The sequence below is a fragment of the Leucoraja erinacea genome, chromosome 19 (assembly GCF_028641065.1).
Source record: "Leucoraja erinacea ecotype New England chromosome 19, Leri_hhj_1, whole genome shotgun sequence".
Taxonomy (NCBI): Eukaryota; Metazoa; Chordata; class Chondrichthyes; order Rajiformes; family Rajidae; genus Leucoraja; species Leucoraja erinaceus.
Genome location: NC_073395.1, coordinates 26,989,353 through 27,002,577, shown reverse-complemented (window position 1 = coordinate 27,002,577; position 13,225 = coordinate 26,989,353). Strand labels below are relative to the sequence as shown.

The 13,225-nt window shown below is 40.0% G+C and overlaps 1 protein-coding gene across 1 annotated transcript in view; it reads right to left on the bottom strand.

Annotated features, from left to right (window-relative positions):
• Window positions 1–13,225, bottom strand: part of LOC129706413 (protein kinase C-binding protein NELL2-like) — a 229,900-nt gene that overhangs the window by 64,322 nt on the left and 152,353 nt on the right. Inside the window, exon 15 of the mRNA XM_055650706.1 lies at window positions 6,976–7,071. Within this exon, the coding sequence (XP_055506681.1) occupies window positions 6,976–7,071 (96 nt within the window). The remainder of the gene's footprint in view (window positions 1–6,975; window positions 7,072–13,225) is intronic.

Below are 13,225 nucleotides of genomic sequence, written 5' to 3'. Positions count from 1 at the left end.
AGTCTTAGAATAAAGGGTAGGCCATTTAAGACTGAGGTGAGAAAACACTTTTTCACCCAGAGAGTTGTGAATTGATCACAATGAATGGCGATGCCGGCTCTAAGGGCCGAATGGCCTCCACCTGCACCTATTTTCTATGTTTCTATGTTTCTAAAACAATCCTGATTCCCCAATATTTTCGACTTATTAGTCTATTCTTTAGGCCTGTAATTCTCAGTCCATACTCTTTAACTGCTCCATAATTAAAATCCAGTCTTGTATGTGTGCAATGTCATTATTACCCTTACCTCAGCTAATCTGTTTGTGAAATTGCTGAATCATCCCCATCATATTTTATATTCACGCTCTCTAGACCATATTGATCATCAATATCTCATTGTACCTGCCAATAATAAAGCAATACCAATACCAATCTTCAATTAAAATTTCCCTTCTCTATTAACATCCCCCCAATTCATTGTGACCAGCTTTAGCTTTCGGATAATTTTCAGATTCTGTCCACTTGTGTATTCTGAACCTCCTTCACCCATCCTTGGCAATAATGCCCACAATTCTGGAATTCCATTCCAAAATCTCTCTGCACCACTTTCCCCTTTTAAAAAAGAGCCCTAATACTTAACTATTTCACTAAGTATATGATCAATTGTGAAAAAAAAAAAATTCAATCTTTGGCTTAAATTTTTTGCAGATGCCTCTAATAGGATCTAAATCTGCTATCATTTTCCTTTTTTTTTTACTGTTGCATTGTATTATTGTGGTATTGAGCTACAATGATGAGAACCATATTCTGCACTCTGTATCTTGCCCTTTGCTCGACCTATTTTACTTGAGATTAACTTGATTGTATTTATATATAGTATTGTCTGATCTGATAGGAAAGCATGCAAAACAAAGCTTTTCACTGTACCGTGGTATATATGACAATAATAAACCAAATAAACCAAAAACCTGTTTTGTGAGTTATTTAAATATCTATTGGTCCCTTGCTGATCAGAACACTCAATTTGGATGCTTAATATTTCTGGTTAGCTTCACGGCAATATCTAACAAATAATTGGCTTGACTTTGCAAGGAACGCTGCCATTATATGCCAAACTGCCATTTTCCAACCCTCATCTTACCACCTAGCTGTATGAATATTGATTTCTCTAATTTCAAGTAGCCTTTGCTTTCCCGCTCGTTCCATCCCTCCCCTACTCTAGTTGTCTTGCTAGTTTCACTGTTTGTATCCCTTCATTATCACCTTTCCTCAGCCAACAATGGACCATTGTGGGCTCCACCGTTCCTGACTAATTGATGCCGGCTGTGATTAGTTCTGTACCTTTTCATACCTCTAGTTTCCCTCACCCCTGAAACGTCTCAACCTAAACGTCACCTCCTTTTCTCCAGAGACAATGCCTGGCCTGCTGAGTTACTCCAGCATTTTGTGCCATTTTCCAAGAAAGGGGCATCAAGTTTTTTTCCTTGAATGTGACTATTTAGTAATTTCCCAACGACATTCCAATATTAGACATCCGACACAGAATGGGCAACATCCACAAGGATGCAAAGTAAGTACTAGGCAATTCTGTTTTTATATAATTAATAGCGTTTAGTTAAATGATTTTATTGTTTATGTGGGGATCATGCCAAAAGCCTCCTTGTGGCGATCCCCGGAAATGATGGCACGATGCACTCTGTTACACAACAGGCGACCAATTCTGTCAACATGATGGACGATGACAGAATCCAACAGCGAGCTACACGTCGTCCGACACACAAGCAAACGATTGTTTATGTATTTTAAGCATTTTGGTTTTTGCTTACTTTACGTGCTGCTTTGTAGGTGGGGTATAATTTAACAATGGAAGATCAACAACAATAAGTTTAGGTCGGTGGCCATTGTGGGCTGTTTAGACAGTGAGATCTGGTGACAAAAAGAACTGCAGGTGCTGAAATTTTGATCAAAACACAAAATGCTGGAGTAATTCAGCGGATCAGGCAGTAACTGTGGACGGAATGGATAGGCGGCATTTTGGGCTGGGAGCCTTCTCCCGATTCAAACGGAGACACCATGCGCAGCAACAGAGTGTTCTGTGAGGTCACAGGGAGTAGGCAGGGCAAGAACAGGTTCTTCAAAAAGAATGACTACTGACTTAACTACATCTACTGGCATAGCCAATTGCAACAGGTCCAAAATGTTTTCAAATGCTCTCACCATGTTTGTGAAACATTCAAAACCCTCTAAAAAAATTAAAATATAGGACAATAAAATGCTTCAAGCAATCAGACAATTAAAATTGAACGATCAAATTAGCTGGCATTCTACTGTATATACACAGCATCGTTCACTGAGAAGTATTTGTATCAATTACTTATAATAATTTTGAAATATATGAATTCCTTAATCCAGCTATGCTAATCGCCTTCCCATTGCCTGAAGGTCATCTGAAATGACAGAAATGAGAGTGGGTTTGCAGCATCTGTCACGCTACCTTGGAAATGCAGAGTCAGCAGGAATACAGCATCAAAAGCTTCAGTCAGCTCAACTACTCACAAGCAAATGACAGTACGAGCAAAGCATTGCATGTTAACCCAACTGTTATCCACTGCTTTCCCTTTTAGATGAATTATAAATAATCTAACAATGTTAGAAATGCCACTAAAAATAATGTCAGGTACGAGTATGCAGCAACTAAATACAAATAAGCATTTTTCTGCTTAATTGTTGAGTGCATGAAGTCTTCTGAATTAAGTCCCTATCCTCAGATCAGAAAGGTGCATTATCAGTAATGCAATCTCTGACTAGTGTGCTGACAGCTGCTCAGGTAGATCTACTGCAATTGTTAAAATGGCCTTGGTTCTAAATATACAGCTAAATCATCAAATGATCTTGAATATTATGTTTCTTCACGTATTCCTCTCGTGCTTTGAAATGTTACATTTCATAGATCATTATAACACAATATTTTAGGTTCCTCTAATCATTTCAAATACATCCCAAATGAGTTCTTAGATTTTTTTTCTTTGTAACGTTCCTAAGACAATGAGGAGAGTCATTGGCAATGATTTTGAGGCAGGTTCATAATCTTGCTATATGGTTGGGGTGGTGTAAATGGAAACCTGGGGGAAAAATCATATCATGCATATGTTTACTGTTTGCTTTTATTGTTTACCTATTAGGACAGAGAGGAAGGCAACGCAGACAATAGGGTCCATGTTGACTTTCACCACAGCCATCCAATCAGTCCTGTCCATCCCTCCTTGCTTCTTGTAGCCTTACAACTCATTATTCTTTGTCACATACTCATCTACACTCTTTTGTTCTTTTCTCATTTACATTTACAGCTGTGTTTAAGAGGGAGTTAAATGTGGCCCTTGTGGCTAGAGGGATGGGGGTATGGAGAGAGGCAGGTACGGGATACTGAGTTGGATGATCAGCCATGATCATATTGAATGGCGGTGCAGGCTCGAAGGGCCGAATAGCCTACTCCTGCACCTATTTTCTATGTTTCTATGTTGTGTTAATGGATGATTTAGATTAGCCAATTAATCTACCAGTAAATCCTTGGGGCATGGGATTAAAGTGGAGCACCCAGCAGAAATCCACAAAGTCATGGTAAAAATATGAAACCTCCAGACCGTCAGCACCTGAGGTCAGGATCGAACCCCTGTTTCCGTGAAGCAAAAGATTCAAATCCGTCTGAACTTGTTCTAGCTCGGAAATCTCTCTCCACATTAACCCTGTCTCGGAGTCAAGGAAAGTGCGTTCAGGTCGCAGCCCTGTTTCCACTGATCTTTCCACCACCACGCACAAGAAGCACGAGAAGCGACAAGACAGACACCATTGCATGCAGTTGCCGATAAGTGTGTTCAACTTCTAATCTTGCGTGTGGACTCGATAAGAAGAAGCCCTGTCTTCACTTCTTCTGTGAACTATCAATTGCAGAACTCTTAATTGACCCTGAATCAAATGCCTAACAAGAGTTTTCCTCTTTAAATATTGCCCAATATAGTTGAAATTAAATTTTATAATGGACATAGTTACACTTTTAAATAAGGAAAATAACTAAATGACTGTTTCTTAAGGCATCTTTCAAAATTGTCTTTAGACTCAGCGTTATTTGCAACCCTGTAGAGTTTATTACCATTCTTTGTCTATTGAAAAATACTTAGTAGAGGTTTATAATTAGTTTAAAATGATTCCTGAGTGTTTCTCATTTCCAATAAAAATTAGCTGGTTTGGTTTAAATGTAGCAAAAGTAATAGCTTTTTAGTTGCTTATTAAAGTCATTTTGAATGATGTTTACTGAGGCTGACAGGTTCTCAAAGGCAGAAATGGGCACCCGTCAGAAAGCAAAGCCTCACCAAATCCAGCTACACAACTACACTTTCCCTGTTTCCCAACTGCTTTTTGCTGTGTTAAGCATAGGGTCCCCAAAGTCATGTTTACATTACAGCTTCTGTCGTTCATTTGTTGTGTATTTCCAGCAGCAGCAGAGTGCCAAAGATGTGAAGCCTCAATAATGTAAAGGGATTTACTCTGACCTCACTGAATTAAAGCCTCTAACCTGTTGACCTCCCTGCAGATCTGGGCCGTAGAAATCTGTATTCATGTCAGGCTTCACAAAGAGAATCTCTAACCAAATTCAGCCTCAGGAAAACTGACAGTGGAGAGAGAGGGCAGGTGGTATAATAAGTCCTGCAGCAATAACGTGGTCACAGCCCAGTATAAATTTTGGAGAAATCATATTCAGTTTGCGTCAGAGGTAGCAGTTTAATCAGTTTGTAGTCTGCCAGCACTCTATTACCAGTCAGTCACTGGTACACCTCCGTGACTGGTTAAATCACAAGGGATCACAGTGTAGTAATGAGGTGTTTGATGGATTGGCCCTGTTTCAATTAAATTTGAACAGTGAAAGCTCCCAATAATCTTTGCTCAAAACCTACCTTACTGCTAGAAGTCCCTAAAGTGAAGTTATGGTTGTGCGTGCAATATTGTGCTGAAACTGTTTCAACTTAAAAAACTATTTGTAAATAAATACATTAAAACCCAGTCTTGATGAAGGATCAATGACGTGGAACATTAACTCTATCGCTCTTTCCACTGAACCTGCTACTGCTAAGATTTACAGCATTTTCTATTTTAGTTCATACTATTAATATGCAAACTGAGCTCTAAAATACTTTATTAACAACATCTAAAATACAATTTATAAATTGGTGCAGGGTTACATGACTTTATAATCAATGGTTCAATGGTACTCCACTGTCACATAGTGAAGCTTCTTTATTGCATACAGTTTAGTAAAAATCTCACTATACATAGGCACAACCATACTTGTACAAGAGTGCAAGAATAGTAGATTACATTGAGACAGTACACAAGATTGGCCATATTTCCAGTGTCATTAATCCAGATGAGAAGAGGACACCAGTGCCTCTTTCTATATCTAACTGAAATAAGAGTGTTCAAGTATTTGACTCTCTTTGCAGTAAAGAAGGGTCTCTACCCAAAACGTCACCTATTGCTTTTCTCCAGAGATGCTGTCTGACCAGCTGAGTTACTCCAGCTTTTTGTGTCCATCTTCAACTTACCACGAATGTTTGGTGAAGTGATCAAGAATGACGGTGCTCAATCTCCCAATGTTCACATACACAAACATCCTGTGCATATTGTAAATCAGTGACTAGGGCTATGTACAATGCTCTTCTGGATAAGAGGCATTGGAGGATTAAAAAAATCTCACTCAGTTTGCAGATTAGTTATACTCTAACAAGGGCTTGTTGGAGGTGAAGTCCAACTGTTTCTCTGTAGTTTGCACTGAGATTGGGTCTGCAGTAGACATTTAAGATAGGATCACGATATGCATGTCATGACGTAGCAGGCACAGAATAGGAATGAATTTCTGTGATCAGCCAAATTAGTGAATGATTCTGCATTATCTTACTTGTTTAACAGCGTCAACAAATCGATAGATCACAAAACACTATGCAGAGCGGCTGGTATTGTTCCCTGTATTGTTCCTGCATTTGCCACATGGTGGACATTATGTCCATTGTGTCCCCAGGTGGACGGAATGTATAGCTGACACTTGCTTATGTGTGTACATGGAGTCTGAGCTCAAGTTGATTTCTTCACTGAAGCAACTGAGATACTAAACAGCTTACAGACAAAGATCTTCCAAAAGCTTTCTCCCAACATCACCGCTCAAGACAAGAGTCACGAGTGTTTTATTGTCATATGTTCCAGACAGTACAATGAAAAACAGGACATATCGACCACTTTCCATATTTTTGGAGCACTTTCACTAAAAGCAAACAACATTGACGAGTGTTGTCGCCATCATGCCAACACAGCTTTTGACACTTACAGGAAAAGACTGCTTGAAGACAGGATTATCAAACCCAGCACCATGATCATGGTATGCAGAGCAGCAAGCATCCACACCTCCTGCATGCGTCAGAGACATGGACAACCTACAGCTGGTCCTCAGTTTTATATCTATAAAATTCTCCAACTTCCTTTGCTCAATCCTGATCCTCTGAATCCACCATCAGCATCATCACCCCGGCCAGTGATTCAAACATCAAGTCTCCGGTCATGCCTACAAGCTACCAGTGGACAGCCAACATTATCCACATGGCTGACACTAAACTCCCGAAACAGACTCTCCATGAAGGGCAGGAGATTTCCAAAAGGAAGGAAGAATTGCTTTGAGATGTTCTCAAAGATTCTTTGAAAAATTGTAATGCCTTCTGCAACTCATGGGAGTCTCTGACCACTGACTGCTCAACATGGAGGAGCATCCAGGAAAGCAGTGAGCACTTTGAGTCTCTTCTTCTCAATACCCACCTGCTCCACCTGTGTCAGAGACTATTGATCCTACATCAGGCCCCTCAACCACTTCAAAATCCGTGAACAACAGCATGTTATCCATTACCACAAGAAACTGGCAAATGAAGAAAATATCACTGAGAATCCTCTTTGCTTACCTGTTTCGCAGAATTGTCCAGTGAACCCTTGTGGACAAGCACAGACCTTGGGCGCAATGCAGGTACCTCCATTCCTGCAGCCGTCCTCACAGAAAGCTGTGAAGACACCAAAGGATTTTCAGCATTACAGTTCCAATAAATTATTATCCAGCCAACAAATCAAGTTAGTGATTCAACGATTCAAAGCAACAAGAAGGTTTCAAGTTAGGTTCCCCTTAAAGCAACGTTAGGTTCCCACTTAAATCGCAAAACTTTTTAACAAGCAAATGTGTTTTGCCTACTGAGAAACAAGTCATGGAAGTGTAGAATATCATGTTTCACTTCATGCCAGACCAAGACAGCATGGATTGTTGCTTTTTTAGATTATTTTTCCAGTCACTTGAGAACTGTGTTTAAGAAGGAACTGCAGATGCTGGAAAATCGAAGGTACATAAAAATGCTGGAGAAGCTCGGCGGTGCAGTAGCATCTATGGAGCGAAGGAAACTGTGCTCCCTCTTGAGAACTGTGTTCAAATCTGGTCAAAACATTACAGAAAGAATATAATTGCACCAGGAAGAGTGAAGAGGATATTCGACAAGGATGTCTTCAGGATCACCAGCGATCACCCCGTACACTAGTACTATCCTACACACTAGGGACAATTTACAATTTACAGAATCCAATTAATCTACAACCCTGCACATTTTCGGAATGTGGGAGGAAACCACAGCACCCGGAGAAAACCCATGCGGTCACAGGGCCCACCCATTCCTTCTCTCCAGAGATGCTGCCTGTCCCGCTGAGTTACTCCAGCTTTTTGTGTCTGTCTTCAGTTACAGGGAGAATGTACAAATTCCTTACAGACAGCTCCCGTAATCAGGATCAAACCCAGATCTTTGGCGCTGCAAGGCAGCAATCCTACCACTGCGTCACCGTGCCATTCTGATTTAGTTCAGTAAATTTATTTTGTAACATTAATTAGTCCCACGTGTTAAAAAATCTTGCAATATAGACATTTAAGGGAAAGGTGATAATAACCCAGGAAAGTATTGAGACTTTTGGGGCAACGAGTAAAGCACGATAGTCCACAAATTCAACCATTGAAGCCGACAGACCTGAAATTCGCTGGTTAAGTAAAAAAGACTGCCACAACAATATAGCATAATTAATGGCACGGCCAAGGAGAAATTGCTGGTTCCACTACTTTCTTGTACTCTTTACTTGCAAGATCTCCAACGGGTGTCTGTCCGGTTTTACTGAACAAATTGCCCACCACAGACAACCCACTCTGTCACTGTTGTCATCGCTGCAAGATCCCAATTCTGAGGCAGAATAACAATTTGCATAGTTGAGACTTTTGTCTGCGTTGGCCAGCTATTCATCCAGCTGGAATCGTAAGAGACATACAGCAAGGATACAGTGTTCTCCTGAGACGCTGCCTGGCCCGCTGAGTTACTCCAGCACTTTGTTTCTTTTTTTAAGAAACCAGGTCCTTCGGCCCCCGCCAAATCTGTCCCGTCATGAGGCAATTATTTACAGCAATCCCCTGTTTTATTCCCCACACTCCCAAAAACCCCTCCAAGATTCCACCTCTCATCTACATATCTCATGCAGGCTGAATAAATTAACTTAATTTAGCATTATGCACAGACATTGTGGACCAAAGGCCTGTTCCTGTGCTGTGCTGTTCTATGTTCTATCTGTAAAGACCACTTTAATGTGGCCATTTATGCTAGCAACCTGTACATTTTTGGGAAGTAGTGGGAATCTGGAGCACCCCTGAGGGAAACGTGCAAACTCCACACAGACACACACCAGAGAGCAGGACTGAACCCCATATAGTGGGAATCTGGAGCACCCCTGAGGGAAACGTGCAAACTCCACACAGACACACCAGAGAGCAGGACTGAACCCAAGTTGCTAGAACTGTAAAGCAGCAGCTCTACTGAATACTTCTTCTTTTCTGTCTCGTTGCTAAATCTACATCTTGGATTTTATCTCTTTCCCAACAGCTTTCCCAAGGTGGAGTTACAAACATTATGTGTGCTTCAGAGCTCAGGTTTAAAACAGTCAATAGTTCTTCTGATGTTTGAATACAAAGAAGAATAAATAAGTACCTTGGGAAGTTCAGAAGATTCTGAAATTGTAAAGTTAAACAATTTTATGAATGATCAGCCAATAATAGGAAATTTCTGCACCAGCGATTGCGTTACTGGTTTGCAAATTAAATATGGAAAGTTAATATATAGGAGCTGATTCTAGAGGGAAATATTCTAAATTTTATTGCCTGGAAATCGAAACCATCCAGATAAATAACAGTGGTTGACATGCTGTACACCAAAGATCTTCTGATTAGAAGCTATTCTCAGTTAATGATATCTGAATGTATTCTGTGAAATAACCCAACCAAGCATACAAAAATAACAATGACTGTTATGCAAACATTTTCATTTAGAAATTACCTAATTAAGCTTAATAAGTGGAAATTGATAGGAGAAAGTAAAGATTCAACACAACTATGGGAAATTGGCCTTGAATAATATGGAAAAATTAAAACTGACGATAATTATTACAAAAACGATTAAACATGGGACAGATACTGCATGGAATGTGCAAACCTGCCATCTAAGTAAAGATTCTGCAAGACATGTTTCTTTCATAAGCAAAATGCTCAAGGATAAATTTACTCCAATATCTCATCAAGATGATTTCTAAACGTTCGAAATGCGCAGTTCAAACTGGGATAGTGTGAAATAGTCTTGCAAGGAATTATGATGTTTTCTCAAAATAGAACATAATCATAACATTTTTTTGCAGCATTAAAATAATTACCATGCAAAAGCTAGAAAAGCAACAAAGTTGTGTGTCCATGACAAATATAATTGCAAATGATGAAAAAGCTTGGGGAGAATGTCAGAAAATGGAAAGGAAAGTTGTGATAAGCACACAACCTTGTTTGACCTGCTCCACATTTTTTAGAGCTGACAGCCCTGAGAACAGTTGCCATCCATGGCACAGCTGAGCACAAGGACACTTGCTGATAGTAACAGCACTTAATATCAGCCGAGCTATTCAAAGTGATGGGTCTCTGCCAAATAGGAAAGGTTATTTTAAAATATCCAATTTTCTCCATTCAAAATGATCTCAGAAATTACTATTCATTGAATATGGCTCCATCTAGTTCAGCCTTTCAAACCATATACCATTATCAACAATAGTTGGAAAATTCAATTTGCTGAAATAGATTAGAAATTCAATATGTAAATAATTTTGTGTGCCATCTTGTAAATAAACATTTACTTCTGCTATGTCTCAATACATTCATGAAGACATTGCAAACTTGCAATGGGAGTGGAAGCTTTCCATCAGGTTTCCTGAAGGATATTTTTTACTCTTGATTGGAAAGTCCTTCTTGGTGTAAAGCAACAACATGCATAGAATTTTGTATGTCTGAGAACTGTACTGTGCTCTGAAGAGAGTGCACTGTATCGAAGCACCAATATAAGGGACACTGTGGATCTTTGACTAAACTATTGCACATACCAGGTTTAGCCAATTCACTTTTGAACAGGAAGAAGACAACAGCAATATATCAGGAGCCTAGCCTAGGATCCTGAGAACCTTTCAGCTCATAAATTAATGGACATATTCTGAATAGAGTCTGAGAGTTGCACAGCAGAGAACTGGCCCTTCAGCCCCGCTCATCCATGCTGATGGTGAGTTATCCACGAGAATCCTATTTGGTCACATTAGAACCCACGTCCCTTTATTCCTTTCCTATCCAAGTATCTGTCTAAATGCTTTTTAAACATTGTAATTGTAGCTACATGCACTATCTCCTCTGGCAACTCTTGGTAAGCTCTTCTGTTTCTAATGCTTCTATGCCCTACCTATTGTGTGGTGCGCAGAACTGTACACACTACTTGAAGACGTTGCAAACTGTACACACTACTTGAAGTGCTACCTGACCAATATTTAGTGTAACTGCAACATGAAATGCTACCTTTTATTCTTAATGCCTAGGTGCATGAAGGCAAGCATGCCGAATGGCTTCTTTCCTATCCCATCATGTGTGTTGCCATTTTCCGGGATCTATGAATTTGCTCTCCAAGATCCCTCTGTACATCAACATCCTGAGGTCCCTGCCATTGACTGAATATATCCTGTTGGTATTTGACATCTTCAAATACGTTACCTGATATGTGATGTGATCAAATTCCATTGCTACCATTCCGCCCAACTTTCCAACTGATCTGTCTCCCACTGTATCCTTTTACAACATTTCTTTGCTATCTGCAACTCCATCAATTTTTGTGCCTTCAGCCAACATTCTGGTCTGTCTACGTACACTTCACCTAAGACATTCATCTAAGGTGATGGAAACAATGGTCCAAGCACTGTTCCTTGTGTTCCCTCACCTCTTTCACACCACTTTCCCAGAGGTTCTGCAAATTTCTCTGACCTTTATCATGACCCTATTCAATTATCAGGGTATTGTACATTAATGTTTTTTAACAACTACAGTCTCACGCCAATCTGTTGCGTTGCACTTGTCAGGTTTTTTGCTGTATTTAAAATTAATGCATGTATACTGTTTACTCTGTGAGCTTCATGGAAATTGGGAATTTCATCATATATGATAATCAGCTAAACTAATCTAAATTTACATAATTGGTCAAAGATAGAAAAACACACCTTGACCATTGTCCTCGGCTTCCAAACCAGACTAATTTTGGATCCAGTTTTCCAACACACCTCGGATCCCATATGTCCTGACTTCTAGACCAAAACAGTGCAAGCCTTTGTCAGAAGCCCACCTAAAGTCCATTACAATATTTTGTTGTCATAATAAATGTTCTTAGTTATCTAAAGAAAAAAGGCGAGAGGCAGTCTCAGGAGGCATTATTATGTGAGCCGAAAGCAATGCAATCTGTAAAGACAGAAAAGGCAGAAAAGGACACAATGTGCTGGAATAACTCAGCCTGTCAGGCAGCATCTCTGGAGAACATGGACAGGTGATGTTGCAGGTCAAGACCCTTCTTCAGACCAGTCTTTTGAAAATAGATCCACCTGTATTAAGGAATTACTGGCTGAGCCAACACAAGCTAGATTAAAATATTTCTAGCCTTGATGTTTTAATTCACATCTTCACATGGCGTCATAGAGTCATACAATGCAGAAATAGGCCCATCGGCCCACACCAACCATCATGTCCCATCCACACAAGTCCCACCTGCCTGCATTTGTCCCATATCCTTCTAAACCTGTCCTATCCATGTACTTGTCTAAATGGTACTTAAATGTTGCGATAGTACCGTCCTCAACAGCTCGTTCCATACACCCACCACCCATTGTGTATAAAGGTTACATCTCAGGTTCTTACTAAATCTTTCCCCCCTCACCTTAAGCCTATGCCCTCTGATTCTCAATTCCCTTACTCTGGGCAAGAGAGTCTGTGCTTCTACCCAATCTATTCCTCGCATCTGGACACATTTGTTGCAAGTGTGTGGCAGACCACTCAAAGACAGCTCCACTGACATAAAAAGATAAGAGCCACTTTCGCATCAGCACAGTCTCAAAAAAGCTGGTCCATCGGAGGCCAGAATGCTTTGAATAGAATAAAGTGGTGATTTTTGTGAAAAAATAACCAGAGTGAATGAGCTACACCAACAGAAGGTAAACAAAATAGAAAAGATCTGTGGAAACTCCAAAGTTCCCTCCAAATCATATTGTAGTTGATGAGCAATATGTTCCACCCAACTCACAGGACTTGACTTGTCAACAAGATGAAAGGTGCTCACAAAATTGTAGTTTAGCCATGGCCTTGGACAATTAAATTTTGACAAAAATGTCTTTGACCCTAAATATGTCACCCAAGTTTAGATACCTCTGCTTCACGCTGCCTATCCTATCTATACCCGTTATAATTTTATTTACCTTCAATTTTCTCGCTGAAGTGGGGCATTTGGTTTGAAGGTTGATTCAAATGGTACACAACCAGTGAAGGAAAGAAAAAGCTAGACACAAAATGCTGGAGTAACTCAGCGGGACAGGCAGCATCTCTGGAGAGAAGGGGAGACCCTTCTTTAGTCCAGCATTTTGTGTCTACCTTCGATTTAAACCAGCATCTGCAGTTCTTTCTTACACAAGGAAAGAAAGAAGCCAGCACCATGGCATCAAAGCTTGAAAATATTACACACTGAGGTTGTTCAAAGGAATGGTGCAGTATTACATTCAGGTCTTAATGATCCAATGCTCATATCATTGATA